At 44.2% G+C, this 15,052-nt stretch overlaps 1 protein-coding gene across 1 annotated transcript; it reads right to left on the reverse strand.

Annotated features, from left to right (window-relative positions):
- Window positions 1–1,613: 1,613 nt before the first annotated feature.
- Window positions 1,614–14,606, reverse strand: LOC138096917 (zinc finger protein 665-like). The gene is given in 4 exon segments (XM_068993155.1): window positions 1,614–5,923; window positions 8,071–8,197; window positions 11,411–11,481; window positions 14,512–14,606. Coding segments are annotated over 3 exon segments (2,772 nt in total). The 5' UTR covers window positions 11,468–11,481; window positions 14,512–14,606; the 3' UTR covers window positions 1,614–3,335.
- Window positions 14,607–15,052: the final 446 nt, after the last annotated feature.

Raw genomic sequence — 15,052 nt, forward strand, 5'->3', positions numbered from 1 at the left:
GTGAGAGGGGCGGGGTCTGGCGAAGCGTACATGCTTGCTCCTCCCTTTGGATCCAGAGGTGTCTTGTCAGGGTTAAGTAGTACTTGAGGGTCTCTCACGTCTTGTGTCATACCATTGATTGCTCATTAGTTTAAGTAACTGTACCACTTTTAATACAACCTTAAAATTCTGTGGGGTAGTCACAATGGAAAGAAAGGTTTGGCATAACATTTGGAGTCCTGCATGTCCAACGACAGAGGATGAGATGGTTGGATGGCATCACCGACACAATGAGTTTGAGTAAACTCTGGGAGTTGGTGATGGACAGGGAGGCCTGGCGTGCTGCAGTCCATGAGGTCACAAAGAGTCGGACATGACTGAGCAACTGAAACAAACTGTACTTGGAGTCCTACTGATGAGGCTGAAGTGAGTTAGAGGCCTGGGAAGTGAAATCTGGTCTGCTGTCCAGGTTGGGGTTGGGTGGCAGTTGATGTAGGGGGGCTTGTGGGGAGGGGCTGGATGTGGTGTGCTAGCTGAACGCATGAATATTCCTGTAATTAGAATTAATTTAAGCAGTTTAAGTAAACAAGAACTGGCTTTGTGTACAGATGACAAGCTAGAATGTGAAAGACACAACTCTTAGAAAGGGCTACTTCATACTAACGCTTTTAAGGAGAAAAATGGCTTGACATTTCACTTCTTCAAGGATCAAACTTATTACCCACTGCAGTGGCCCAGCGACAGTGCACCCTGAGGGGAATGCAGGATGGAGAAAAGCAGACCTTATACTGTGTCTTGGACATTCTGGCCTTGGTATTTCAGGAAGGGTCTCTTGGGTCCATCCACTTCTTCAGCGAGTCCAGAGAAGTTTGGGGTAGACTCTCCTGGTTTTCAGATCTCCTAGTTATTGGTTGATGACCCCAATTTTGTTTGGCAGTGTATTAACATACATAGCACCCAATTAAAAGACACTGAGTAGAACTCCCCTGGTGGTGCAGTGGTAAATAATCTACCTGCCAATGCATAGGACCCGGGTTTGATCCATGGTCTGAGAGGATACCATGTGCCTCAAGCAACTAAGCCCGTGCTACACAAGTACTGAGCCTGTGCTCTGCAACAAGAGTAGCTACAGCATGAGAAACCTGCACACAAGTAACTAGAAAGTCACTTCTGCCTGCTGCAACTAGAGAAAGCCTACGTGCAGCAAAAAAAAAAAAAAGGCTCAGCACAACGAAAAAAAAAAAAAAGACATCGAATCCTCTGGACTGACCAAAAGAAGCATTAAAATGCCAGTCTCCAACCATACCCCAGCCAAGTTTATGTGGAGAATTCATAGCCTGATTGCTGCAAAAAGAGAAAGAAGCCAGCACAATGAAGACTTAGCATAGTCAAAAATAAATTTTAAAGATTTTTAGAGAGAAAAAAACTTTTAATGAGAAATGCATTCTTCTTGATAAAAGCTTCTGTTCCATGCTTATGATGAGAAAGCTTCAAATACTTATATGAGAAAACTTGTTTACATCATTATAATACTTAAGCCAATACTTCAATGTAATATTCAAATAATATTTCTAAAAATCAATATCTTGTCACATAGTAACATAGGTAATTGTGAGAGTCATGTACAGAGTAGAAAGCCATGTACTACCAGGGAATACAGAGAAGTAAAGACACAGCCCAACCTTAAGGCGTCAACAAAAGAAGTAAATATCCAAGAAGAAATGCTGTAGGGGAGGTAAGATTACTTCTTGTTGGCTGGATCAGGAAAGACCTTAGAGAGCAGAGGTAGTGAGTTATACCTTAAAAAACAAGTATAATTTTGGACTGAGAAATAGACACATGGAGAGAGTACTCTTCAGGATGGAAATAATAAGCAAAAGAAGAGAACAGGAAATTACAGAGCTTGAAAAGAACTTACCCTCAGAACTCTGGAAAGATACAGCTCCTACCCAGCTCTAAAAGGCTAGCAGCCAGGCTTACATTTATCACAAAGGAAACTTGAGAAAATCAACCATACAAAATGATACCGACATTTATGTTCCCCCATTACCATTTCCGGAAAAGGCAATGGCAACGCACTACAGTACTCTTGCCTGGAAAAACCCATGGATGGAGGAGCCTGGTAGGCTGTAGTCCATGGGGTTGCTAAGAGTCAGACACAACTGAGCAACTTCACTTTCACTTCAATTTCAATGTAATGGAATGTCAAATTACTACATGATCACTTGACGGTAATTAGGCAATTTACTTCTTGTTGAAAATTGTAATATATTTTCTCTCATTTCTTTGTTGTCTGTTTCTGAAAGATCTGTCCGTTGTGGACAACAAAGCACATTGTAAAATATGAAATCTTAAGAAGACACTAGAATTTATTTTCACCAAAATTATCAACTTGGCACTATTTATAAATATTTCTATGTGTACTAATTCATTGAACTCAAGTCCTAAAGGAACTTTCTTTATATTTACAGGGCACCTACTATGTTCCCTGCCATTGTCTACATGCATTTTAATGTTACAAAAGTCTCAAAATAACCCACTGACTTAAGGCAGGAAAGAAATGTAAATTAAACATTAAATCTGGTCATAACGTGGATAGAAAAAGTAACGCTAAGGAAAAACTATTGAAAAAAAGAAAAGAAACAGGATGGCAGGATTTAAGATATTACCACTGAAACATATATATTACCATATGTAAAAGAGCCAGTGGGAGTTTGATATAAGAGCGAGTGCTCTGGGACAATCTGGAGGGATACAGTGGTGAGAGAGGTGGGTTCAGGAGGGAGGGGACGTATGTATGCCTACGGCCTACTCATGTTGATGTACAGCAAAAACCATCACAATATTGAAAAAAACAAAAACAAAAAATTAAGTGATGGTGTTAGGCCTGAACACAGAATCAAATCTTTCCCACACCTAAAACATTTGTGTAGTTTTCCTCCAGTTTGAATTTTCTGACGGTCAAAAAGTTGATATATTTTACTGTACTTATGTGTAAGTTTTCACTGTGGTATGGATTTTCAGATGATCTGCAACATCATTCCTTGTGATCAAAGGGTTTGTCACATAAATAATTTATGTGGTTTCTCTGCTACATGATCTGCCTAATGGGCAGTTCATGCTGAACATGCACTAGAAACTCTGCCACATTCATTTCACTTGTATGTTTTCGATACATTATGAATTCTCTGAGTTATAACGCCTGAACACTGACTAAAGGCTTCGTCACACTCACGACATTTGCACTAAAATGTTTCTCACAACTGTCACATCTCTAATGTTTCTCTCTAGTATGAATTCTCCGATGGTTTCTAAGTTCGTCATTTCAAGTAAAGCACTGGCCATACACATCATATTTATATGGTTTCTCTCCTGTCTGACCTGCTTGATGATGAGTTATGTATGCTTGTGCCTAAATGGTTTGTCACAACTTTTATATTTGTAAGGTTTTCTCCAGTATGAACTCTCTGATGAACTGCAAGGTTTGCATTCACACTGAAAGCCCTGCCACATATACCTCATTTATATGGTTTCTCTCCACTATGCACTCTCTGATGAACAGCAAGGTTTCCACTACAAATAAACACCTTGCCACATACAACACATTTATATGGTTTCTCTCCAGTATGAACTCTCTGATGAACTGCAAGGTTTCCAGTATTATTAAACGCTTTAGCACACACATCACATTTATATGGTTTCTCTCCAGTATGAACTCTCTGATGAACTGCAAGGCTTGAACTTTCACTGAAAGCCTTGCCACATATACCACAATTATATGGTTTCTCTCCAGTATGAACTCTCCGATGAACGGCAAGTTTGCCATTACGACTAAATGCCTTGCCACACACATCACATTTATACGGTTTCTCTCCAGTATGAACTCTCTGATGAACTGCAAGGCTTGAACTTTCACTGAAAGCCTTGCCACATATACCACAATTATATGGTTTCTCTCCAGTATGAACTCTGCGATGACCAGCAAGGTGTCCAGTACGACTAAATGCCTTGCCACACACATCACATTTATATGGTTTCTCTCCAGTATGAACTCTCTGATGAACTGCAAGGCTTGAACTTATACTGAAAGCCTTGCCACATATACCACAAGTATATGGTTTCTCTCCAGTATGAACTCTCTGATGAACTGCAAGGCTTGAAGTTTGATTAAAGGCATTGCCACATACTTCACATTTATATGGTTTCTCTCCAGTATGAACTCTCCGATGAATAGCAAGGCTTCCAGTATGACTAAATGCCTTGCCACACACATCACACTTATATGGTTTTTCTCCAGTATGAACTCTCCGATGAACTCCAAGGTGTCCAGTATGACTAAATGCCTTGCCACACACATCACATTTATATAGTTTCTCTCCAGTATGAATTCTCTGATGAACAGCAAGGCCTGTTGTTCGAATAAAGGCCTTGCCACATACATCACACTTATATGGTTTCTCTCCAGTATGAACTCTCTGATGAACTGCAAGGCTTGAAGTTTGATTAAAGGCATTGCCACATACTTCACATTTATATGGTTTCTCTCCAGTATGAACTCTCCGATGAATAGCAAGGCTTCCAGTATGACTAAATGCCTTGCCACACACATCACACTTATATGGTTTTTCTCCAGTATGAACTCTCCGATGAACTCCAAGGTGTCCAGTATAACTAAATGCCTTGCCACACACATCACATTTATATGGTTTCTCTCCAGTGTGAATTCTCTGATGAACAGCAAGGCCTGTTGTTTGAATAAAGGCCTTGCCACATACATCACACTTATATGGTTTCTCTCCAGTATGAACTCTCCGATGAACAGCAAGTTTGCCAGTACGATTAAATGACTTGCCGCACACATCACATTTATACGGTTTCTCTCCAGTATGAACTCTCCAATGAACCGCAAGGCTTGAAATTTCACTAAAGCCTTTGCAACATTCATCACATTTATATGGTTTCTCTCCCTTATGAGTTCTCTGATGAACTTCAAGTTCTGAGTTCTGAGTAACGCATAGGCCACATACATCACATTTATATGGTTTCTTTCCAGTATGAAGTCTCTGATGAACTGCATGGCTTGCATTTTGACTAAAAGCTTTTCCAGAAACATCACATTTAGATGGTTTCACTCCAGTATGAATACTCTGATGATTTTCAAGGTGTGTACTTTGTTTAAAGCAGTGACCACACGCATCACATTTATATCGTTTCTCTCCGGTGTGAATATTCTGATGAACTGCAAGGTTTCCAATTTGAATAAAAGCCTTGTCACCTACATCACATTTATGTGGTTTCTCTCCAGTATGAATGCTCCAGTGAATGGCAAGTTTGGTAGTTTGATCAAAAGCCTTGCTACACACGTCACATTTATATGGATTTCCTCCTGTATGGATTCTTTGATGTCCAGTGAGTTCTGAGTCCTGAAGAAAGGTTATGTCACCTTCATTACATTTGTCAGGTCTTTTCTTTTGTGTTTCATGGTCTTGTAACAGTTCTGAAGGATGCATAACAGCATTCTCATCTTTATGACAAAAGCCTTCGCAGACATTACAAGTTCTGTGAGGTGGTAAACCTGAGGCGCTGACGTTTGTCACAACTTGACTACATTCAAAAATTATCCCTTCAGACTGTACCATCTGCAATTCATCCTGAAAGCTTGATCCGTGCCTTTCAAAAGGTCCATTTTCTGCATCACTTCCACTATGATGATCTCTTCCATCAGTGAGATTTTTGTTATGGGATGTAGACATTTCCTTGTCATTTCTTTCATCATATGTCCACAGACAATCAAAGTCATGTACATTTTCCTGAATCTTCCTGAGGCGAAAATCTTTGCTTTCAAGGATTTCAGCTCTTCCAAATATCACTCTTTGAAAAATTTCCCCTTTACCACTGTTTGCTTTGGCCTGTAATTTTTTGATCATATGTATATGAGACATATCTACAAGACATAAAGAACCACAGATATTCTATTAGTTACAATTCATAAATAAATTATTTCCTGTTGAACACATGATATTATACCAAAGGTCATATCCATCCTGAAGAGAATTATGAATCTTCGCAATGATGATCTTAAAACGATACAACACTACAGGAATATAACTCTTTAAAAAGAGTGATCATAGGTAATTCAAATTAATTTTAGGGTAGTATAGTTTCAAACACATCAGAAAACATTCGTTTTACGCAAACTCATGTCAGTTCACAAAGAAAATGTATTTTCCCACCATGACCTCAAAGCTCACCCTACTTTGTACTAAACACAGTGCTGTCTCATAATTGAGGAGAAACTAATGGTATATTGTACACACTTTATGCACACTTATACTTATTTAAATGGTAAAGAACATACAGGCCTAGAGAGGTGACTCAGTGGTAAAGAAACTGCCTGCCAATGGAGAAGACATGGCACGGGGGGATATAATCCCTGGATAGGAAAGATCCCCTGGAGCAGGAAATCAAAACCCAGTGCACTATTCTTGTCTGAAAAAAATTCCATTGACGGGAAAGCTTGGTGGGCTACAGTTCATGAGATCACAGAATCAGACAGGAATGAGCAACTGAGCAAACAAGCGTCAATCAGGCAATACATGGGAATGGTAAACAAGGCAAAAGAAGCATTCCAATGAATAATGTGAAAAATAAATGGCAATTAGTAATTGTTCCACAAATACTGCATTGAGAAAATAAAGAATTCCGTAAAGTATATATATAAGTTGATGAGCCACAGATACTGAGCTTGCATTGTAAAACTACTCAAGCCCGTGTGTCTAGGGCCTGTGCTTCACAAAAAAAGAAATCACCACAATGAGAAACCGTGCTTCCCGCAACTAGCGAGTAGCCCTCTGTTGTCTCAAACAGACAAAAGTCCACACAGCAAAAAAGACCCAGTACAAGCCAAAGGAAAAAAAAAGACTTTGCCTTCATCTCTGTGGGTGCTACAGCACCACTGGCGGGTGCTGTACATTTCACATGTCAAAGAACACAGCCGTAAGTTAGGGAGAAGAAAACTCTCCTGTGACAGTTCACAAACATTAAACATCTGTTTTCTCACAGAACTCTCCCACCTGGAGAGTTTCCCAAACACTATTAATGGTGTGGCTTCCTCTCTGTCCTTGTGACCTGTGATCACACTGTGGATACTTTCCCACTCATCTGGATGTTTGCTATTAGCATCTCATTCTCCACAATCCAGGGGTCTTCTTCCTTGTGCCACAAGAATGGAGATAACATTCAGATCAGAAACAGAACTTCCTACTCAGAAGTAATGCCATATACTGTGGCTTCTTCCAGAATCCAACCTTTCTTTTTTAAATCAATGCTTCTGTTATTTTTAATACATTAGGGTACTCATTTCTTCTGGATCAGGTGAGTGTTCGTTGCTGCTTGGTCTTTTCTCCAAGTTCAGCAAGTAGGGGCTACACTCCAGTTGCATGTTCCTACACACATGTTCCTCACTTGCTGCGGCTTCTCCTAGGTGCACGGGCTTGAGTAGTTCTCCTATGTGGGCTCAGCAGTTGCAGCTTCCAGGCTCTAGAGTGCTGGCTCGTAGTTGAGGCACACAGGCGTAGCTGCTCTGTGACGTGTGAGATCTTCTCAGACCAAGGATCGAACCTGTGTCTCCTGCATTGGCAGGTGTAGAATCCAGCTCTTTTGTCAGCCAAGGAATGCAGACGTTATAAACCGACAGAAAAATACTTCTCATTAAATTTACTCTCTGCCTCCTTCTGAATGCACAGGGAACAGTATAATATTCAGTACAACACGCAGCAGGGATCCAGTTCCTGCCTAAGAACTACTGAACCAAGAACACAGGGCAAGAAAACAGGCAACTGGAGATTTCAACATTTGAAATCAGCTTTATAAACATGTGAGCTGTGGAGAAACTCCGTGTGCATCACACAGTGGGCAGGTCACCTGAAGGAAAGTCAAGTTTAAATGCCTGATGCCAATCAGGAAGCTTTACATGTGAGTCAACAAGGTTTTGAGCTTAGTCAAGAAAAACAGGGGATCTCAAAAGGTACAGAAGGAACATGCAGAGGTACCCCAGGGCAGATCCCCACTTCAGGGGGAAGTGACACTCACCCACAGACAGCAGGATCCTGAGAATCTCCACCATCATGTCCTTGTACAAGGTCCTCTGGGCAGGGTCCAGGCATTCCCACTCCTCAGGAGTGAAATCTATGAACACATCCTTGAAGGTCAATTGTGCCTGAAATGAAAACACATTGCACCAACGGGCCCTGAGGAGGATTCTTAGTTTCACACAAAATGAGAAGAGGTGAGAGGGGTAAAGCTCAATTCACTTGAAGTAATATACTTTCTGATAGATCCATTAAAAGCTGCTTGAAGCAAACTGTTGGTCTGTAATCTAATTTATAATTTCCTCTTTTTCCCTAAGATTATGATATCCTGCAATCAACATGAATTTGTCATGTATGTGGACAACACATGAAAAATACACAAATTAAAACCAAGACTGGGTTGTCTATGCAGAAGTGTTCCATTCAACACAGTGAGTGACACAGTGTCACTATCTAGATGAGTTACAGCAAGACTGGTGTCTTCAGAGACGACAAAGTCCACAGTGACTTTAAAGAACACACACTGTGATGATGACGACATCATCACACTGACGACAGGTGTTTCACCACATCCTACACACTAAGCATTACTCTAAAGACTTCATACGGATGAACTTGTCATCAACAACACAGCACGTTAGAGAAAGATCTGTGTCCACCTGACTGGGGAGAAAACTCTGTCACTCTAAGAAATCGCTCAGATCAAACAGTTAAGAAATGAGGCAACAGCACCTGAGCTCAGGTGGTTGGGAGAGACACCTGAACCTAAAGAATCAACCAGTTAACTAGCAGAGAAGGAAAGAGCATCCACAGAGAGTTCCCTGAGAATACCTGAAACAAGTTCAAGGAAGCTGAAATACAATAGAACAGCATAAATGGTCACGATACAGGGTCACACCCTCTCCCATTGCAACCCACACAATGTCAATAATCTTACTACAATTTACATCATTCATGTGATGATGTAGAAAAATCAACGCCATGAAATACACTAAAGAGACAACTGAAACTGCTACAAAGCATACACCATTATTTATAAGAGGATGTTTTTGTAATAAAACCATCCATATCCATTCATTCATGCATGCATGTGTAAACACACAATTGATTGAAACAAGAAGAGTTGTCTTTATTTTTTTTTTCTTTCATTCTATCAAAATGCATTCAGCATCAGCTTTGTGGCTCAAACTTGAAATACAGCAGTGAACATGATGGAGCTTACAATCTAGCAGCCAGCCAGCAAATTTTATCCACAATTTTAATGTTACTACTGAAATCAGTGCTCTGACACAGGCCTGGTGCTAGGACAAGATTAAACAGAAAGTCTTCACCTACACTGAGAAATCAGACAAGGTCTCTGTGAGGAAGAAACACTTAGGATTGGCAAGGTGGGAAATGGAAGAGTATTGCAAGCAGAGAGAACAGCCTGCGTGTCTGCTCTGAGGCAGGAAGATATTTACTGAACAGAAAGTCAGCCAGTGTGACTGGGACACAGGGAATGCAGATGGGGTGATGCCAGGTAGAGGTAATTTATGCAAGATCTATGGATTTTGGACTTTATTCCAAAAGCTAATGGAAGTCACTGAAGAATGTCCAGGAGGAAAGTTAGATGCTTAGATTTGTTTTTCAGAGCTCAATCTACTCTGTGTGTAAGTTGTTGTTTACCTGCTTACTGATGCCAGACTCTTTGCAACCCTGCTGAGGGCAGCTCACCAGCTCCTCTATCCATGGAATTCTCCAGGCAAGAATACTGGAGTGGGTTCCCGTTCTCTTCTTTCATTGTACTTCTTCCTTCAGTAACTTTGTCAACATTCTATTTCTTTTTCAAAGCTTATTTATTTTGCTTATGTTGGGTCTTTGTTACTGTGAGTGGGCTTTCTCTAGTTCCAGCTGCAGTGCCCGGGCTTCTCCTTGCAGTGGCTTCTCTTGTTTTGGAGCACAGGCTCTAGAGAGTGCGGGCTTCTGTAATAATGGCTCCCGGGCTATAGAGCACAGGCTCAGTAGTTGTGGCCCATGGGCTTAGTTGCTCTGAGGCATCTTCCTGGACCTGGGATGGAACCCGTGCACCCTACATTGGCAGGAACATTCTTAGCTACTGTACTACCAGGGAATTCCTCAACATTATCTTCTTCTAGTTCAAAAACTAATAATAATAATACAAGCAGAAAATAACATACAGGAGATTTCTTCCAATCTTTATAAAATACCTGTATTTAACTATACGTGGCCCTCCCTATGGGTAAATGGTTAAGAATCCACTGGGCAATGTAAGAGATGTGGGTTGTTGCCTGGTCTGAGATCCCACTTGCTGAGGGGCAACTAAGCCTGTGAGTCTCAATTCCTGAGCCAGAGCTGTAGAGCGCAGGAGGTGAAACTACTGAAGCCGGTGTGCTCTAGAGCCTGGGCTGCAAGACAACAGAAGCCACCACAGTGAGAAGTGTGCACACTGCATCCAGAGAGTGGCCACCACTCGCCAGAACTAGGGAAAAGACACTGAAGCAATGAAGTCAGAGTACAGGAAATAAATATATTTTAAAATTAACAATGTGATTTTTATCCTTAGTTTTAGCTATGTGCTTATTAACAAAATGCAAAATTTATTATTTCATTCCATTAGGAAAATACTGAATCAAGATCAGTAAAGTTGGAGAATTCCCTCATGGTCCAGGGGTTAAGATCCCTCACTTCCACTGCACGGTTTCAGGTTCAATCCCTACTCAGCAAACTAAGACCCTGGAAGCTGTATCATGTGGTCAAGAAGAAAGAAAAAAAAATTAGTAAGCCTGATTTCATAATTTAAATTAGATGGTGTAACAAACCACTCTCTAGCCCTGACATCACTTTCTGAACATACCATTCCATTCTATTCCCAAACACTTAAGTTTTTAAGGAGGTGCTCATTCAGTTTTAAATGTGCTATAAAAAGTTATAACTGATTTCCACTCATTGGCCTCTTTTGCAGATTTTCCTGTGTACTGTACATGTTAATACCTGTGGTCCACATACAGCTTCTTTACCATGGTTGACTGAGAGCAGACAGCGCAATCCAGATGGGCCTCAACAGTCCCTGTTGCCCAACAGCACTGAGACCCCGTCTCCAACCCGTGGGTGAGAAGCCCTGCCCAGGATGGTGCCCAAGGGAGCCTCCTCACAAGGGCCAGGTCACCGGGTCATAGGGAGACCGGACCTAAGTGGAGTTGACAGGGCCTGAGGGAAGGCCCCGGGCGAGTGTGTTTATACAGGAGTCACACAGGACGCTCCAGAGTCAGACACGATTAGCGAGTCCTGAGAACGGCATTTCAGGAAGGCAGTGTGAGAATCCATTGAGAATATGACCCTACCTGAGAAAGAGCCATGCCTGACTCCTGTTCTTTCCTCTTCTGGGCCTCTTTGTCCATGAGTCTTCACAGTTCTATCATGAAAGTTGAAAACATGTTGTTTAATGCTTAGAGTCAACACATTCCCTTTCCTCATCCCAAACCACACACACAGGGAAGCCCTAACCATGTGGAACAGACAGTCCTCTGTGGTCACTGTCTCAGGAGGGACTCAGCACAGTCAGCTCCTGCAGAGAGTCCAACACGGGACTTTACCACACTTTCCTTGGATCACACGCCCCTCCTGGTGAGGCCTCATGCACACAGCAACAGGGGGCACCTCTGCTGACCCCACGATGCCCTTCAGGTCACACAGCAGACCCTGGTCCAGCCCCACTCGGAGCAGAGCACCCTTCCCTCTCCCAGGGCCTGATCTCAGTCTCAGAAGTGGAGGCTAAGAGCTCTGGTGCTCAGTGCAGGATCCAGATCGGAATCATCTGCAGCTCTGTGCACATTCCTGGGGCGAGGCCCCACACGAGAACCTGAGGAGCCTGTCTGATCGGGGAGAACCGACCCACCAAAGGAGTATGTGTATACATACCATACACCCTGTGAGCATGTGACACATGTGTACACTGTGAAATATTTATCACAACCCACTAATGAACACATCCATCACCTCCAAATCCCCATGTTCTGTGTGTGGTGAAATCACCGATGACGCACTCTCCTGAGAAATTCCCAGCATGAAGTAACAGAACAGGATTAACTATAGTCAGCATGCTGCGCATACCTCCCCAGGACGCACTCACTTCACAACTCAAAGTCTGTACATTTTGACCAACATCCCCCCATCTTCCCCACCTCCCAGCCCCAGATGACCACCCTGGGGCTAGTGAGTTTCATTTATTTTAATATTCCATATAATGGAAGGACATATAATACCAGTCTTTCCCTGTCTGTCTTAATTCACTTACCATAATATTCTCTTCATTCATCCAAGTTATCCCAAGTGAGACAAATCTCCATAACTGTTTACAAGAAAGTCGCTATTGAATGAATGAATCTTTATCCCAAGCTACAAAAATAATGAAATGTAAAGAAAGCAGAAAGCCAAAAGTAAAACCTACACAAAGAACATGTTGAAAGTTCCTTGAAAAGGCATCATGTAGTAAGTCAGTCAGTTCTTGCCCCATTTCTTCTCTCGCATAACCTCTACTCCCATCAGGAAGAGCGAAGGGGGTGACGCACACCTGAGAGAATCAAGTCACTGCCACAGCCCCCACCTCAACAGGCTCTACACATGCATGCTCTTTTAATACAAATTATTACAAAATACACATGCCTCACAGACAGAAGTTCTGCAATTCTCATTCTGATCTGTATAATTTAAAGAAGCAAGATTTGCATTAGATTTTAAAGCCAAGAATCAATGTATAACGACTTAATAATTCTTACCCAACTGATTCAGCACTCTTCCGGATCACCTGCACACTAGCTGTTTTCACTTCATTTGGTTGATCTGTTTCCCTGCTTCTTTCTCCATCTCCCTTTCTCTGCTTGCATCTCTGCTCTCCTGCTGTGCCTGTCCTCCTCTCTACTTCTTCCCTGCCTCCCATCCCACCTCTCTCTGCCATCTGTTCGCCTTCAAGTTGTTTTCTCTCCAACCTCCCTGGTGATCCTCAGTCTCCATGTATTTCTGCTTTTCTTCTTCCACCTCTGCCCTCCCTTCCTCCCAACTCTCTGGCACTCCCAAGTGGCTATGCTTCCCTTCAACTCGCTTTTTTTCTCAGCTCCTCCAATCACTAGGAGTCCCCGTTCTCTCCCACCAGGATATTGTTGCTCTGGTTCCAGCTCTTGTATCCCCTTTGCGGGGTGTGTGAACTGCCTCTCCAATGTCGCCCTCTTTGGGACCCCTGATTTACAGCCCCTCTCCCTTGAAGGCTACAGAAGGGGGCGGTAGAAGATGAGATGGTGAGATACCATCCCTGGACTCAACAGACCTGGATTTGAGAAAACTCTTGGAGATACAGGGCTTCCAAAGAGTCGGAATGAACAACCACATCTCCCTATGTTGCTCACCCTTAACTCTACGGAGACCCTGCTTTGCTCTGAATTTCTCTCCTTTCCCCACTCGCTAACTTCAACGCTCATTCTCTTTCATGAAGCTGTCTCTTCCAAGTTCCTCACAATCCTCTTCACTGCCATCGCTTGTCCCACAGGCTTTTCTCAATTTTCCATTTCCCTAGGAGTCGCTGTCTCTGCTTCTGATCCCGCCTTCCGCCCACTATTTACAGGGTAGGAGACTGAATAAGAAAGGCCCTCCCGCAAGAGCCAAATTCCAGCGGGTGCTATTTGGGGCCAAAGAACCATGGGTGTTACGTGGCTGGTTCAGGTCAGCTACCACAATCAGGGATCAGGGGAAAGGTCACTCTGAAGGGCAGAAGGACCGGCCTGAGGAGACGTGAGGACAGACGGCTGGGAGAGATGGGGTCTCAGGAGCGGGGCGGGCTCCCTAGAATCCCAGGACCGGGGAGAGAAGGCGGTCCCTCCGGGGGCGGGGCGGCCGGCGAGGCCTCCAAGGCCCGAGAAGGAGAGGCTGAAGAAGGCGGAGCGAATAAACCACCTCACCTAATAGAATTGTATGTGGTGCAGAAAGGATAGAGGGGTCAGTGAGGTCAGTAAACGGTTTTAAGCCGGGGAAAGGTGCGAAACGCAGCGTTTCAGTGTTCCAGAAGCAGGAACCGGCTTCAGTGTAGAGTTAAACCAAAAGGCAGGCGCCCCTACGCCGCTTACGGAGACGTCTGAATTTGCTGGGGGTGGTGGGGCGGGAGCGGGGATTTAGAGTCAGGCTCAGAGGTTAAAGCGTCTGCCTCCAACGCTGGAGACCCAGTTCGATCGCTGGGTCGGGAAGATCCCCTGGAGAAGGAAATGGTAACCCACTCCAGTATTCTTGCCTGGAGAATGCTATGGACGGAGAAGCCTGGTAAGCTACAGTCCACGGGGTCGCAGAGTCGGACACGACTGAGCGACCTCACTTCAGAGTCAGTAGCGACCCTCAGATCCGGGGTACAAGGAAGAGGAGACCGCGAGAGGCAGGTTTGACGCCAAAGACTGAAACTCACCCCGCACTGGGACCTCCAGTCGCCGCTCTCCGCCTCCGCGTAGGTCATAGTGCGCGCACGCGCAGACAAATAGCTGAACGGCCTGCAGGCGGGGCCAGGCCGTCAGCGGGTGGGTGGCGGAGAGAAGCCGGACCAGCATAGGTCCTTTGAAAGGTGAGGCGGAAACTCGCTGAGTGGCGGGGCGGGGCGGAGCGTCCCGGCGCGGAGGCGGGGCTACTCGTTGCGGAGGGACGGGGCTACGCCGCGTGGGGCGGGCGCGGGCGCGTCGGGGCGGGGCGGGCGCGGGCGCGTCGGGGCGGGGCGGGCGCGTCCCGGCGCGGCGGGGCGGGGCGATTCGGCGCAAGGTGGCGAAGCGTCGCGGCGCAGAGGGCGGAAGTGAAGTGAAGTGAAGTCGGTCCGTCGTGTCCGACTCTGCGATCCCATGGACTGTAGCCTACCAGGCTCCTCAGTCCAGGCAAGAATACTGGAGTGGGTTGCCATTTCCTTCTCCAGGGGATTTTCCCGACCCAGGGATCGAACCGGGGTCTCCCGCATTGTAGGC

The sequence above is a fragment of the Capricornis sumatraensis genome, chromosome 20, assembly GCF_032405125.1.
Source record: "Capricornis sumatraensis isolate serow.1 chromosome 20, serow.2, whole genome shotgun sequence".
In the NCBI taxonomy this organism is placed as follows: domain Eukaryota; kingdom Metazoa; phylum Chordata; class Mammalia; order Artiodactyla; family Bovidae; genus Capricornis; species Capricornis sumatraensis.